General features: G+C 46.4%; 1 protein-coding gene across 1 annotated transcript; it reads right to left on the bottom strand.

Moving 5' to 3' along the window:
- Positions 1 to 778: 778 nt before the first annotated feature.
- On the bottom strand, positions 779 to 15,210 carry ENO1 (enolase 1). Its single transcript, XM_005143259.3, has 12 exons — positions 15,099 to 15,210; positions 10,751 to 10,844; positions 9,367 to 9,462; positions 6,792 to 6,850; positions 5,843 to 5,912; positions 5,532 to 5,665; positions 5,143 to 5,365; positions 3,428 to 3,625; positions 2,989 to 3,190; positions 2,506 to 2,614; positions 1,754 to 1,812; positions 779 to 1,245 (listed from the first exon to the last, which is right to left on the bottom strand). The coding sequence occupies exons 2-12, from the start codon at positions 10,833 to 10,835 to the stop codon at positions 1,176 to 1,178; spliced, it is 1,305 nt and encodes a 434-aa protein (XP_005143316.1). The 5' UTR covers positions 10,836 to 10,844; positions 15,099 to 15,210; the 3' UTR covers positions 779 to 1,175.
- Between the last annotated feature and the right edge of the window lie 875 nt (positions 15,211 to 16,085).

The following is a 16,085-nucleotide window of genomic DNA, read 5'->3' as shown; positions in this document are numbered from 1 at the left end:
CTGAGCCAGCACAGCTCCAACTGAGCCACACAAAGGGTTTGGGAAACACAAGTATTTGCTCCCAAGTCCTGTGTTGATGGCCATCTGCTCTCACAGAGTCTTTTCTTCCCCCATATGAAATATGGCACCTACATACTAAATGGGTAGAAATTGAAGTGCAGCCATCAGATCAACTTCCAATTACACCTTCTGTTAGAGAGCAGCAAACAAAGCACTAGGGTTCAGGAGCAGCACTGTGCCACGGCTCACAGCCTGGTGGGCTGCATCTTCTCACAGCAAGAGATCAAGATGGGATGCTGCAAACCCACTCTCCCCACAGCTAACACTGTGCCAGCCTCTCACCAAAAGCCAGGGCCATCACTGCATTTTTCAGCTATGCTGTGACAAGACTGATAAGCACATATCTGCAGCAGGCCATGATAAAGGTTAATCACAATGCTTGTTGTCAGGGTACCCCCATCTTTGATAAATGAAGGAAGACCACTGAGCTCTCTCCCTTCCTCTGCAGGATCACAATTGAACTCTGAGTAGAAACCTTTCTTAGCCTCTCTTCTTCCAAAGGGCTAAACATAGACCTGAGGGTCCCCTCCTTCCTGAGGGCAGGGACATAGCTTTGGCTAATTCCCTATTTGTCACAAAGCAACACAAGTCCACCCCACAGCCACATTGACAGAATTCCTGTTCCCTGCACAACAGGCTGTAGACCAGGATACAACCACAGAGACAGGTACCCCTGTACCTCAACCTCCTCCAAAGTTAACCCAAAGCCACACTTTGGTGGGTTGTTTGATGCTTTTATTTATCACATGTAAAAACACTACTGTTTGTGTTTGCAGGTACCTCTTGCTGCACTGCAAGTCACACAGCTCCAAACACTGAAGATCAGACAGGCAGAGAAAGGAATTCAAGTGTTCATGCCCAGTCACAGGGTCATGATCCCAGCAGGTATTTGATACACAGAACCCCCAGGGACTGTTCTACAAAAGCAGTAGAGCCTTACAAGTAACAGATCAGAGTTGGTGGAAACACTAGGTGAAGGAAATGTCTATGGGGTAAGAGGACCTGCAAACTGGTCTTTTTCCTTCCAGCTGCCCTTATCTTTCTCTAGCACAGGTAATTGTGATCTAAGTACATAACTAGAGCTCTAAACCAGAATGGGGGTCACTGATCCACGCTTAGTTGACACGAGGGTTCCTGAAGTTCCTTCCAGCAAAGCGGGCCTTGCTGCCAAGCTCCTCTTCAATCCTGATGGAAAGGGAAGAGTGCTGGGTGTCAGCAGACAATGCAGAACTCTCATATTAGCACAGCTGCTGGCCTTACACCAAAGAACCTGGACTACCTAACACAGGAGTTACTCCCAGAGCCACACGCCAGCTCCCACTAGGCCCCTTAAGTTACACAAACATTTAGTTGCACTGCTCAGTATCACCCAGCTTACACAGCTTCACCCAAACATTTTACATGCTCACTCAAGGGATCTGCATCATGCAGAAAGGATGCTCCTATTATCACAGAATGCTTTGTACGATGTTCTCTGTAGCATGTATGTTATGGACATTACCCACCCAACATAATATAGCCTACACTTAGTTCTGCAAGCACAGCACCTGCCCCAAAAAGGCACCAGCTTATGGCCTTAAGGTGCAGTGTTTGCAAGATGCAGAGGACTAAGCTGTGCCCTGAATGCATTAGTGGAGCACCAATTCTCTGTCAGGTTTCACGGCCAGTTCTTTTCCCCCTCCCCAAGTCTCACCTCAGCAGCTGGTTGTACTTGGCTAGGCGCTCAGATCGGCAAGGGGCACCAGTTTTGATCTGAAAGGAAAGCAGGAAGTTAGAATAAGGCCACAACTCCTGTTTAGAGAGCATAACCATAGGCTTTATTTCAAGCATAAAACTTTAAATAAACAGGATAGGGCTTGGGAGCAATAAAGATTATTCATTTGCTAACAGCATGTGTTGGGAAATCCCAGTAGGTCTACTGGAGTTGACTAAGATTTTTCAGATAGGTGGTTAAAGGTGAGTTTACACAAGGTAACACGTTCCCTTGTCACAGTCCCACCAGACAAAAATCAACTTCATGTATACAGGAACAGCAAATCTACAGCACGAGCAAGCAGAGACCTCAAAGAGCCTTCAGTACTGGGGGAGAAAAGCAGGCCAGAGCTACAAGTGTACAGAATACACAGGCTTCAGGAGTTGCTTTGTATTCTCAGTTTATTGGAACAGACTCAGCACCATGTTCCATTTGCAGCAGTCAAGCCATCAAGGCATTCTGCTTTTCTTGCTTTACTAGACCATCCCCAGCTCTCTGCATGTTAGCAGAACATTGGCATAAGGTTACTGGCTTTCTAGAACACGTCCATTTTTTAATCTTAAAATCTTGCCTGTCTTTGATTTCTCCCCACTTCAAATTTCAGCTTTGAATGGGAGCATGCTCTGAGAGCGTGGCTCCATCACCGTATTTTATCCAGCAGAAAGGCAAAATACACAGGTACAGATACCAACCTGACCAGTGCAGAGACCAACTACCAGGTCAGCAATGAAGGTATCTTCTGTTTCTCCAGAACGGTGACTCACCATCACACCCCAGCCATTGGTCTGGGCAAGCTTGCAGCTAGAAGAGATAAGACACAAAGCCTCACACCATGCCTATTTGCTTGCAGCCTTTGTGGTGGCTGCACTCCCTGCTTGGTCGTGATACAACTGCCCTTTGGTACATGTCAGGGTCAGAATCATATGACAACACAGTGACAAAGACCTGCTTTTACACCTGCATAGACCCAGGGAAGTTTCTTTATGTGCCTATATGAGTTCAGGACTGTGAAGGTACATGTTTCCTTGCCAGTATCTTCTAATAGTTAATAACTGTTCTCCCTTTACAGATGCCCACTCAGCACATTTCTAGTCCACTAGATCTGGTCTAGATGCTCATCTCTCTCAATTAGACAACCCCCCTCTCCCTGGCGTGGCAAAGATGGGTGAACTTACGCTTGCAGCGACTCTGTCACGGAGCCAATCTGGTTGACCTTAAGGAGGAGGCAGTTGCAGGCTTTCTCTTCCACAGCCTTGGCAATACGCTTTGGATTGGTCACAGTCAGATCATCACCAACCACCTGGATGCCAACACTGCCAGTGAATTTCTTCCAGGCTCCCCAGTCATCCTGGTCAAATGGGTCTTCAATGGACACCACTGTAAAGAGATACAAGGAGCTTTAAGACTGTATTCTCCCCTGAAAGGTCTTGTTTGAAAGCAGTGCTTCCAGAGTGCTGCAGCCAAGTACTACCCTCCTCAATGATTAGTCCTCAGACCCCTAAAACATTATGCTCTTGATCCCTCTTACAAGAGAGGCTGCATCCTAACTCTTATCTTTAGCAATCAATCCCTATTTGCCACTACTTCCATGCTTCTTATTGACAAACAACTTACCAGGGTAGTTCTTGACAAAGCCCTTGTACAGGTCAGCCAGCTGGTCAGGAGAAATGTATCTGCTGGGGTCATCAGGAGATTTGAAGTCCAGGTCATACTTCCCATCGCGGTAGAACTCTGAAGCAGCTACATCCATGCCGATGACAACCTTATCGGTGTAGCCAGCCTTACCAATAGCAGTCTTGAGCAACTCCAGAGCTGAAACACAACAAGAAGTTTGAGCTTCCCCCCAAACATCTTGCCTCAAAAGCTATTCATTGATCAGCAAATATACTTCCACTTGGCAAAGAACAGCCATTACCCTTACAGAAAGCCCAAAGGCCACACAGAAAAGGCTCTTAACTCTCCCACTTCTGAACATACTGGAACAAGACATTACTTTAATACTGGTTTTAGCCTGTAATACCCTTGAGAGACCATTAAAGGATTCAGAATCTCTTCAGGCAAGACTATATTTTAGGCCAGAAAGCTTAATACTAGATGATACTACATGCTCCAAGCTTTGTGCATGTGGGTAGTAAGCAGTGATTGTGCTTTATTAACTTTTACCTCCAGATCAGGTGTGGATCATGAAAGTGGTAAGCATTCAAGCCCTGCCTAACACTGCGATACATAGCCTGCCCTCTCTTCGCCTCTACATGTGATTCACTTGCACAATTATAGGTACAAGAGGGTCTCTGGATACAACATGCTACCCCATTTGTCGGAGTCCAATCAAGGAAATTCAGCCTGGTCACAAGTAAGACTCTCCCGATCACCCCTGACTCTAAGCCAAGCAGCTGGATCAGGATCAGACAGGCTATGTACAACAGAAAGCTCAGATCAAGCATGCTTGATTTTTCTGTGTTGTGGGGTGTTTTTTTAACAAGATGTTAATGTACAAACTGCAAAAGCAGCTGCTGTAAGCAACACAATTTCTTTGGAATGTAATGGCCATTTCAAGGTAATCTTCATTGATGTCTGCCAGGGTACAGACCCAGCAAAAGTTGCATGTGACTGGGATTCAGGAATGCCCTGATTTCTAGTACTGGCTCACTATCTGCCATGTTAGAAAAGGCAATGCAGCTCAGAGGCTACCTTCAACAATAATACAACTAGCAGCTTTAAAATAACAACAGTTTTAGTATTCTACTGGCTTATTAGCACCTCCATTTCTGCAAGAGGCAGAAAAAATCAGCTCTTCTGGTACAATTTTTTGCAGGAACAGGTATCTATCTCCCTTTCCACAAGACAAACTGCCTCCCTCCCCCCCCCCAGGTTTCTGAACAGAACTGTTTGGCTGTGGAAGCAGCAAATGCCTCCACTTCCCAGGCAAGTCTTCATACACTCCCACATGCTACCCAGCACAGTTCAAACTGTTTTCCTCCTTTGTCAGGAGGAAAGAACTCCACTAAAGACAAACGCTGCCTTCTGAGAAGCCTGCAATGCACCAGATGTTCCCACACCACTTTTCAACTGGAAAGAGGCAAGATTCCCTTAAGCTGCTACAGGACTGAAACAGTAATGAGACATTCAAGTCAAAGCAATCCCATCAAGCTGCATTAACTGAAGTTCAAGGGAATAGCTTTGTGGTATTACACCAGTGCAAAGCAAAACAAGTCAACAGCAGGAAGTCCTACAACCTACTGATCCTGCTCTGCATTTATAGTGGGTAGGTATAGTCTTAATTCTCTGGTTATCAGTTACACCTCCTCCCACACTTAGCTCATTCTTACCTTCTTTGTTTTCCAGGATGTTGGGGGCAAAACCACCCTCATCACCCACGTTGGTTGCATCCTTGCCATACTTCTCCTTAATTACATTCTTCAGGTTGTGATAGACCTCTGCACCAATGCGCATTGCCTCCCTGAAAGTGTCAGCACCAACAGGGAGGATCATGAACTCCTGCATAGCCAGCTTGTTACCAGCATGGGAACCACCATTAATCACATTGAAAGCCTTGGAGTAACCATAAAGAAAATGCATGTTAGAATATTTTCGGGGTAAATACCAATTTAAGCAGCATTTAAGACTCTTCATTCTCTAGAGAACCTGATCCAAGACAAAACACCATGTAGCACCTGGTCAGATCAAGCCTCTAGGCAGCCCTAAGCAAGAGACTTACAGGAACTGGAAGAATGACTTCTGCATTTCCAGCCAGGTCAGCAATGTGACGGTACAAGGGGACACCCTTCTCAGCAGCACCAGCTTTGCATACAGCCAGAGATACACCCAAGATGGCATTGGCACCAAATTTGGCTGAAACAGGAAGAAATTGTTTACAAATACATTGTCTTCATAAAGAGACTCAGATATACCAGCACCAAAGTCCTTGTTATGCAAGTGCACAGCATATTCCATACCAATTGTTTCTGACAAGCCAGAAATCTATATATCAGTCTTATTTTACCTCACTGCAGCACAAAGCCCACTTACATTTGTTCTCTGATCCATCCATTTCCAGCATCAGTTTGTCAATCTTTTCTTGCTCCACAACATTGACATTCTGCAGAGAAAAGCATACAAAGCACTGCCTGACACCAAACACAGCTCCACAAACTCTCACCTACCCACTGCTTTTTTATTTCTCTGGCAGGCACCAAAACTTGCTTAAGGGCAACTACCAACAGCTGAAAAGACTAATTTTCAACATTAAACAGCAGCATCTTCTGGTCACTTCCAGCAGACTAAGGCTGACACATGAGAAGCTTGTTTTGTTCTCCACATTCAGAGCTATGTAACACTATTATGTCCCTTTGACTTCCTGACATTTACACACTGCTACCTGCCTGGCACAGGATAGGAGAAAGCTCCAGTTTATGCCTCCTGCCCCTTTCATGCAAGCTCAAAGATTATCAGCTTGCTCAAAACATACACCCATTTGTAGCTTACTACTTAATGTTTGGAATTGTCACGAAGAACACACAATCACTTAATGCATTACTTCATTTTGCGCTCCCTTTTCTAGTTAGGGCTCAGTGTCCATGAAGTGCACAGCAATGTCACTCAAGCAGGCTTTACTAAGATCCCCTTAAATTCCCTTCCACATTAGCCAGCTTGGATAAAACTCAGTCCCTCCCCATCATTCAGCCACCCTTTTAAGCATAAAGCATCTTAACTGCACACCAGTAAAGTTCACAGATGCTTAGGTATTTCTGCACACTACAACACTAGGCTGCTGGAAACTGTTCTCACTGTTAGATATGCAGTCATCAAGTAAAGCAACTGCTGCCAAAAGATCACTTTTTTCACATGCACTCCAATACACAGCTAACATCCCCCCCTAAGCAAGACAGTTCCTGCAACTGTCTCAAGAGACAACCCATCAGTTAGGACACAGTGGACTGGCATTAGCAGATGTTAGCAGCCAACACATTGCTCCTACCTTGCTAACCAGTGCAGGTGCAATTGTTTTATTGACGTGCTCAACAGCTTTTGAGACACCTGTAAGGAACAAGCAAATTGGGACACTGGTCAACCACACTGGTTATGTAGGCATTAGTAAGGGATCTCAGTTACAAAAAACATCAAGGATATCATCTCATGCTCTTCAAACCCCAATCCAACCTCAGCTTACAGCCAAATGTGAATGAACACTTCCAGAAGTCATCTTGATTGAATCAGAAGTTGCATGAAGTAAGCATCACCTAGGAATGCCTGCTGCAAAGTTAGTTTGCAAGACCATGCCCTGGAGAAATTCATCCAAGTGACAAGGTTGCACTGAGAGCACATCCATTACCTGTGTACATAATGCTGTCCCCAGGAATTCGTTAACATATTTAACAGCTCTGGATACACCTGACAGAAGCGAAATGGACAAAGACAATCAAGGAAGAGATGAAGATCCACAGCCAAGAACACAGGCAGTCATGGAAGAAAGAAAAGGACACAAATAGGTAACAGACCTTCAAGTCATCAAGTGTCTGATATTGAGCAGCAGACTAGAAACAAGGATTCAAAGGGTAGAGGAAACTGTGCATCAGTCAGTGAGGCTGTATTTGGTCTTTCCACCCAGGTTTCCATCCTATTGCGGACTCAAACCTCAAGTGGCTAAATGACAGCATTTGGAAAAGGTTTTAGGACAGGCTGCTTCTATCCATTCATGGAATGGATGAGTAAGGGGAAAGAAAAAGTTTTCTTCAGAACTTAAGCATGCAGCAGCTCAGGCATTTCACTATCTGCTATTCTGTAACACTGCTAAAGCATCAGCTTAGCATATTTTACACTTGATAGGATGCTGAACGACACTGTTACTGTACCTGTAGGGAGGCATAAAAATCATCTGCCCTAGCTTCAGGCAGAGAATAAAACATGAACACAGCACCATCCTTTTAATCATGTGGACCCACCATTGTTTAAACCAGCAGTTCCCCATAAGCAGAGGCCATCATTAGCCAGCTACCATTATCAGCCTAAGGAGCGTCCCAAGACAGCTTCAGAACCAGTGAATGCTCATTAAGTGCCCCCTGAATCATATTAACTGCCTTTTAAGTGGTCTAAGGCTGGAGATTCGTGTTACAAAAGCTCTACCAGCTATCTGCAACTAATCTCATTTGGTGATTTTATTTTTTTTGTAACTCATGTTATTCCCCAGCTGACAAAAACTCCCGGCTGTGATAGCCTGCTGTGGGAAGCTCAGGCTGCTGTTTAGTTAAGAGCCATCAAGAACTGTCTGTAGCATCAGATTTAACAGGTCTAAGTGCTTACACATTTAACACATTAAGTACACATTTACTCTTCTCAAAGAAAAGTGTCCGAGGTAAACACCGTAAGCTCTTCAGCTCTTTGGGATATTCAGTCATCTAGGAGTTTATTCTGTGCTTAAGCAATAACAACTCTGAACCTTCTCAGACAATGCCCTCCAAGTGCAGTTCAGTAGTTAACTACTCTAACCAGCCTTTCTGAATGGGCACAAAACATTGCAGCTTCCTTTCACCTGTCTCGCAGAGAAGTTTGAAGACAACTGAATCTCTTTCCCAGCTAAGAGTTCATCTATATACTTAGAAGGTATCACCAATGCTTTTACAGCAGCAAGCTAAAAAGGAGTCCTGACTGTCTAAGCTCTCAGAGTAATCATAGGAATTACTGTTAGATGTTTATTAGGTAATGCCATCTTTTATGTGGGTATCCTTTTTTCCCCATACTTGTTCCCAAGCCAGTCAGGTGACTGCTGTGCTTAGTTTCCTTTCAGGACATACAGTAAGTCCCTAGACAACTAAAGTAATATGCCACTAACACAAACTTAAGTATCCTGGCTACCTGTAATAGATAAAAAGATAAGGTGGCTATAGCTATTGTGCAATCTGAAACAATGGTATCTTCCATGATGATCAGTGTGAAGCTGCACGTTAGCTGTGGTCAGCAGTTGGCATAAGCCTCAGGTTCAGGATTTAACCTGCTTCTAAGGAGTTTGTGGTGCCAGAGCAGATATGTTTCAGAGTTCTTTGAAAATTTGGCCCGTGAAGCATTCTTGTGACTAGCTGCAGCATCACCAAGCCTTTTGGAGCAGTTCATTCAGATGCTCTTACAACACACTGCTAACACACTCTATACTCTGGCATGCACCAACAAGCAGGGCAACAGAAGTGGCATAACAAAGTCCATTTGGGCATACCATAATAGAGACATCACCTAGCTGGCATGCCTGAGCTCCATGTACCCACCTGTGGAAGTACACTTAACCTCCATCATTATACATGCTGGAGGCAGTCACTATATGGTACCTTGGGAAACCCAGCAGCCTGCACTTTACCTAGGCCCCAGCCACACAGCCTACATGTGGTATGCATTGCTAGCATCTTACTGTTAATCTCCATAGCTTTTGCTTAATTGCCATGCCTTGTACAGAACATGGACAGCAGTGAGGAAGCCCATGTGACCTCTGCTCCAATCTGGCATAAACATACGCAGTAACACAGCCACTGTAACAGGCCAAGCTGGGTACCAAAATTCAGGTTTACCTTTCCCTAGGTAGCGTGTCTTGTCATTGTCACGAAGCTCCAGAGCTTCATAGATTCCAGTTGAGGCACCACTGGGAACAGCAGCTCTGAACAGACCTGTTTCCAAGAGGAAAAATAACTGTCTTAGCATGTTCAAACCCACAGAATATTCTCCATCCTACCATCATCCCAACCCACCACATACTGCCACTGCTGGAGATGGGGGAGGTCATCTCTGAACAGCATCTCTGCTCACTTAACATCCATCCCAAGAGCTCTGTGCTCCTTTATAGCACCACCAACTCAACAGTGTCTCCCTCACTGATAAACAGCAAGTTGACTCCACTGTGCATTTCAAGTGTGTAAGGTTGGAAAGCCATCTATTTTCCTTCCAAAAACATGGTTTTATTACTGAATCCTCCTTTGAGCTCCGTCTGGCAGGCATGCTTTTGGATTCTTCTAAGATATGGGATAAAAGGGACAAGTTCAAGGCCTATATTCTTAATATGACCTCTAAGGTCTTCCAACAACAGTACAACCACCCAGATAGCCCATCCCTCCAGCCAAGGATGCTGAACTTTGAGCAAATCAGTCCACTGGAGTCTGTTCTGCCTGTGGTTCAAGATGCCAGTTTCAGCCTCCAGTCTCTCCCTTATCCCACTACAGCAAAGAGCTTAGTAGGGTCAATCTCATTAAATGACTGCATTAATCTTTTGAGGCAGAAAGATCAGCTATTTAGTTCATGTATTACAGCTATTGTGTTTGCTCATTCCACCAAACCACACTGGTATGTGTTTGCACAATGCCTTTGTCAGATCCTATCGGATGTGGGATGCACAACTAGCAAGCCAAGGGAAAGTCCTGCAGTAATTAAAAATATAAGATGTTAGATGTGAAAACCCAATTAGTCAAGATGTTTAGTCATGCCTGAGCACTCACACAGAGAAGAAACCATTACCCAAGATTCAATTCTGCAGCAGAAGAGTGTTTCAGTACACAAAGTGACTGCTAGACAAATCAAGAATTAAATTTCAAGAGCAGTCAGAGTTTTCAGAGCATTGAAAACTAAGACCAGGCCATTAGCAGCTGCTTACAGACACAAAGGCCTTTTAAGTCCAAGTTTGCAAGTGCTATCCCAGTTTTTGCTCAGGACAAGGGGAGAAAGGTAGTTTTGGATTAACACTTGCACTGTAACAAGTGGCAGTATCTTGAGCTCAGCAAATTTATCCCAGTAGAGCAAGGTACAGGTTTTTCCTGCAAGTTCCATTGCAAGCTCAGTAACAAGTTATACACATGGAAGAAAAAGCAAGCACAATTCCACTGTTTTAACAGGACAGCTTATAATGCTCTTAATTGCCTCTTCAGTTCTGCCAGATAGACAGAACAAACATCATCAATGACTCACCTTTGTTGGTATAGAGGTCTACCTCAACAGTGGGATTCCCACGGGAGTCAAAGATTTCACGGGCATGGATCCTGAGAATGGACATCTTTAACACCTGAAAAGATGAGTTTAACATTAATCACAAACAGTTTGGGTGGGAAGAAACCTTCAAAGATCATCTAGTTCAGTCACCCTGCCACAGGGAGGCTGAACGTCTTTCACTTGACCAAGATGCTCAAAGTACCATCCAACCTGACACAACACTTCCAGTGACAGGGAAGTCACCACTTCTCTGGGCAAACCTCCAGTGTCTCATCACCCTCATCATAAAAAAAATTCTTCCTTATTCCAATTGATCAACCCAAGGTCTGGGAAACTATTCCAGTTCCTGGGAGGACTGTTTGGATGGAGACATCATCATAGGTAAGCTGTATTGCTTCTGTCTGGGTTTTAGCCACAGCCTTGCCATTGCAGCGGGTAGGCACCATGTTCTTGCAGCAGGCAACTGTCTCCATATAGTTCTTAAAAAGACCCACTAATAAAATGGTAATTCTTTTGAAAGATGTTATCTTCAAATTCCCTGCAGACCTCAAGCTTCTGGGGAGGCTGGCACAGCCAGCAGCTGAGTTGGGGCAACAGGTTACAGCCTAAGCCTGAGCAGAGCAGACAGCAGCCAAATCACCAGCACACCCTTCCCACCAGAACTGCCATGGAACCTGCTGACATTGCTCCCAACAGACTCCACTCCCTGCTCCCACACCCTGGCTGCCAGTGCTCCTGGGAGGCTGGTGCTGTGTGGCCTCTGGCAGCTTGAACCAGCCACAGGTACAGCCAGTACCACCCAGCTCTCCCTCCCAAGACCTGCTGCCTGGTCCCTCTCCCATACAGCCAAAGAGTGCCAGCAACACAGAACCCCACCCACCCACAAGAGACCTCAAGCCTTGCACTGCCCTCAGCGTGCAGCAACGGCTGCTGCTAGCATCAGCTTAACATCATTTATACCCTGCATTAACACCTGCAGTCACAAGACCAGTTCAGAAACATCACTTTACACTACTTCAACTGGTAAAACCTATAACACTTCGCAAGAGTTGAGTCACTTGTTGAGAACGCAGAAATTTTAACCTAGGTGGGAAGAACAGTCTAAAACCAGAAGCCTTGTTTCCAGATATTTCTAAAGGAATGTCATCTTACCATGTAGGAGCAGCCAAGCAATCCCAATACAGGAAATCTCTGCTACCAGACAAAACTCTTTTTGATAAAAGGCTAAAGTGCAACTGTGCTTAGTATGCACAGCAGCTGTTCAGAGCCAAATGTAACCTATCCCAAAATAGAAACAGCCAGCCAGGGCTCTAATTAAGAACTTGCATTAACAGTTATACCTTAGCTGGGGTATTTACAGGAATAGCTCTTCCTCTGTGGTGATTTTTCTTACTTTGAATACTTTTTCACCCCCTTCTCATATACCTATACACTTTTCCTTAAAGAAAAAAGGCAATAAGGAACTCCTTATGTAAGACCAGCTACATTTTAAAAACCAAGTCGTATACACGCCTACAGGCCACTGACTGGCACCAAACCCAGCTCATCTGCAGAGAAGAAAGCTCAGACTCAGAAGCAGAACTATCTGGAAGCTGGCTCTTTGGCAAGCCACTGTGGGTGGTAACCCCGTTTACAGAAATGGTCATGAATCTCTCTGCAGTTAGAGCAAAGTTAAAAAAACTGGACCTTGGAAACAGTGCTACTTGTACTGAGTGTGTATGTGTGGGGGTTACCTTCATACGCTTACACTTCCTCCACTGAAAAACCCACACCCCATGTTAAAAACATAGGTCACCATTTGTTTTGTCACCATGGCTTTAAAGTGCCCTTTCCAGTTGTCCTGCCTCTAAGCAGCATGTTGTATAAGACAGATTCTGAGGGCCTCTCTGCCTGCTCCACAGCAAAGCCCACACATTGACAGACAACATGACTAATGTAAGCAGCAACACAACTCAGTTCAAGCTTGCCTTCGTGCTGCCACTATGAAACTTGAATCAGTAAATACCAAGCTAGAAATAAATCCCTGCAACTCTTCAGTTATCAGTCCCGTCCACGCTAACACTTATCTCTCTGCACATGCACTGAGCAGTGGCTAATAGGAAAAATCCCCATTTATTTGAAAAGAGGTTTTGGAGCTGATTAGGCTGGCACCTGCTATGCTTTTCATTTTCAGAACCATGGCTTTGCAACAAACCATTAGGTGTCTGATTCTCTTAACAGCCAGCCAGCTCACAGTAAGCCATTCAAGAACTGCCTGTTGACCTTCACAAAGGTGGCACTTCAGGAATACACCCTGTAAGAGCTTCCACTGGTAATGTCTGCCAGGTCCGACATTACCCAAGCACCCTTGACAAGTGACCTCTCCAGCAGTCCCTCCCTTTTCCTTAAGAGGAAGCATTTCACAGCACTGCAGTGTTTCAGAAATTCCTCACACCTTTTTTTTTCTTTCCTCTTCCTTTGGCTCATCGTAAGAATCATAGAAAAGTTCGGGTTGGAAAGGACCTTTAGATCACCTAGTTCCAACCCCCTGCGGTGGGCAGGGACACCTCACACTAAAGCATGCCACTCAAGGCTTTGTCCAGCCTGGCCTTGAACACTGCCAGGGATGGAGCATTCACAACCTCCCTGGGCAACCCATTCCAATCTTCCCAACCCCCTCATATATTGAAGAAACAGCTTTCCCCCAAGCTATTTCTGGATAAAAATTTGATGCTGTTTAGCTCATCAGAAGCCGAGTGTTACATATTCTGCATCAATTCAGTCAAATCTAGCAAGGGTTAGCACAGGTCTAGCTGTGGAAATGCTAACAAAACACAAGAAAGCTCATCACTAGCACTCCAGACCTTTGTATTCAGTGATAGCTCTAGCCAAACATGCAAATACCAGAGTGACATTTAACGTACACATTGCCTTAAACCTGGCTTTGCACTGTAATTTGCTGGCAAGGTCAGTGTCTCCCTCCAATGGAGGAACCACATGCACACACTAGCTTTCCTGGCGTCCACAGGAGCACACACTGTTACTTACTTCAAGGCCCAGCTACAGACCACTGCCAGTTCTGAGTACAAGCCTCACTATTAACTGAAGTCCAAATGCTGGCAAGGGGGTTGAACAGATGATTCTCCAGAGGTCACTTCCAACCCTAATGATTCTGCGATAAATTCTGTGCTATAACCACTTACTCTGTATCTGAACCTGTGTTCTCCACAGGGAAAACAGTATTCTAACAAAAATGCAGACTACCCCAATTTAGAAGTACTTGGACAAGCATGGACCAACCAGGCCACCTTCCAACCCTACTCCTTTTCCTTCCACATGGTATTAATTCACCTCCATGATCTGCAACATGATGCAGTGTATTTTAAGTAATGCCTGGCAGGGAATAAAGCACAGACACGCTGAACTACTTCGTTATTTAAGAAGATGGAGGCCTGAACCTGCACTGCCTGTCTGTGGGTTTGGATGACAAACTTCACTACTTCCTGGCAGACTGAGAAAGTCACAGCCCTGCCCTGTGACTCAGCAGGCATGCAACGGACCCAGAGAGAGACCCAAGAGCCTCTCCGGTAGCTGCGCACGAGGCAAATCAGTGAAGAGGTTTTTTCCACACCGTAATATCCAGAGATGCACACTAAGTGGCCATATACTACTCTCTACAAGTGCTGTCTGAGATAACCAGCACTTAATCAAAGCCACTGGGAGGCCTAAGGCACAGATTTCACAGAACCACAGAATGTTCTGGGCTGGAAGAGACCCTTCAAACATCATCCAGTTCCAACCACTCTGCCATAGGCAGGGACACCTTTCCACTAGACCAGGTTGCTTCAAACCCCATCCAACCTGCTTTGAACATTTCCAGGGATAGAGAATCCATCCGAGTGCTGACATCAAACGTTAAAATATTTTGAGCTATGAAGGTGAAGGACATCCACTGCAACTAAAGAGGGGAAAGTCCAAATCACTACACACATTCCGAAAGCAACTGTTAATGATTAAGGGATAACAGTTAAACACTGCTTTTGAGAAGCTCTGACCCACCATATACCCCAGGTTTTAACCCCTCTGCCCACGCTGACAGGGCTTAGGCAGGCGTAGGCCTCCCCCGCGCGATCCGGCTGCTGTAAGCAAACGCAGCGCCTCTCGCTCCCTCACAGACCGCCTCGGCCCTGCCGGGTTCAGAGGCAGAGCCTGCGCGGCCCCATCCCAATGCGGCAGTAGCGGCTACCGAGCCCGAGAAGGAGAAACCGCAGCCGCCCAGGACCCCTCGTCACGCGGTTAACTGGAGAAGGCCGGGGCCGCAAGGCCCTGCCCCCGCCGCCACGCTCACCTTCGGCCCAGCAGCCCCGCTACAGCAGCACCAACCGCTCCGCGCCTCACCTCACACTGGGACCGAGCGGCTGCGCGGACACCAGGCTATACCCACCCCGTGCACATATCCCGCCCCCCTCCTGCCCTCCATTGGTCGGCTCAGCCCCTCGCCGCTCTTCCATTGGCCAGCTCGGCACTTCTCTGCTCTTCTATTGGCTACCGTCTCCTCGCGCCAGAGGTGCGCTCGGGTGCGTGCGCTACGTGCCGCGGCGCCCCGCTCGGTTCCGCCGTTCGCCTCGTGGAAAATCCCCGTGCGGAGGGGGCGGGGCCATCCTCTATACGCCAGCAACCCCCCCACCTCCCTCACGGCGCATGCGCACTGGGGGGGTTTGGAATGGCGAGCTTGTGGGTTCCGGTCTGAGGGCATTCGGCCTCGTCTATGGCGGAGCCGAGAGCCGCCGACAAACCCGTCACCGGCGGCATCCGCCGGGTGCTGCATGCGGCCTGCGCGTACCGTGAGCCGTGTCCTGTGTGCGGGGGGGCGTTGGGCACGTGGGGACATTGCTCTTGGGTGTGATTGCTGCTGCGGAAGGCAGAGCACCATTCCCAGCAGTGAGACTGTTAGCAAGAATGGAAACCATCGGTGTTATCAGCACTGTTCACAGACTGAAGTCGTTAACACAGCACTGCAGCAGCTACTAAGAAGGAGAAAAATGACTGCTACTGCTGAACCCAGCACAGAAGCCATGACCAAGAACCAGTGCTTTGCCTTGCTGGGACACTGCAGCACCCAGACCCATGCATGTAAACCCATGGGGACTCCCAGTTCCCCTGGGTTTGCTTCCTCCCATTTCACTGACACTGATGGTGGCCTGGCTCTGTAGTATTTAAAGTACATAACATCAAACCAATGAAGTTCCCCAAGCCTGGAGTTGGGGTCTAGGGGCTCCAGGGGTCTGACAGTGCCCCCTTTTCCACTGCACTGTGCAAATCCATGTTGTTCCTT

Source organism: Melopsittacus undulatus, chromosome 12 (assembly GCF_012275295.1).
Source record: "Melopsittacus undulatus isolate bMelUnd1 chromosome 12, bMelUnd1.mat.Z, whole genome shotgun sequence".
NCBI classification, from domain to species: domain Eukaryota; kingdom Metazoa; phylum Chordata; class Aves; order Psittaciformes; family Psittaculidae; genus Melopsittacus; species Melopsittacus undulatus.
The sequence above is the reverse complement of the archived record's forward strand: the minus strand, read 5'-3'. Positions and strand labels throughout refer to the sequence as shown.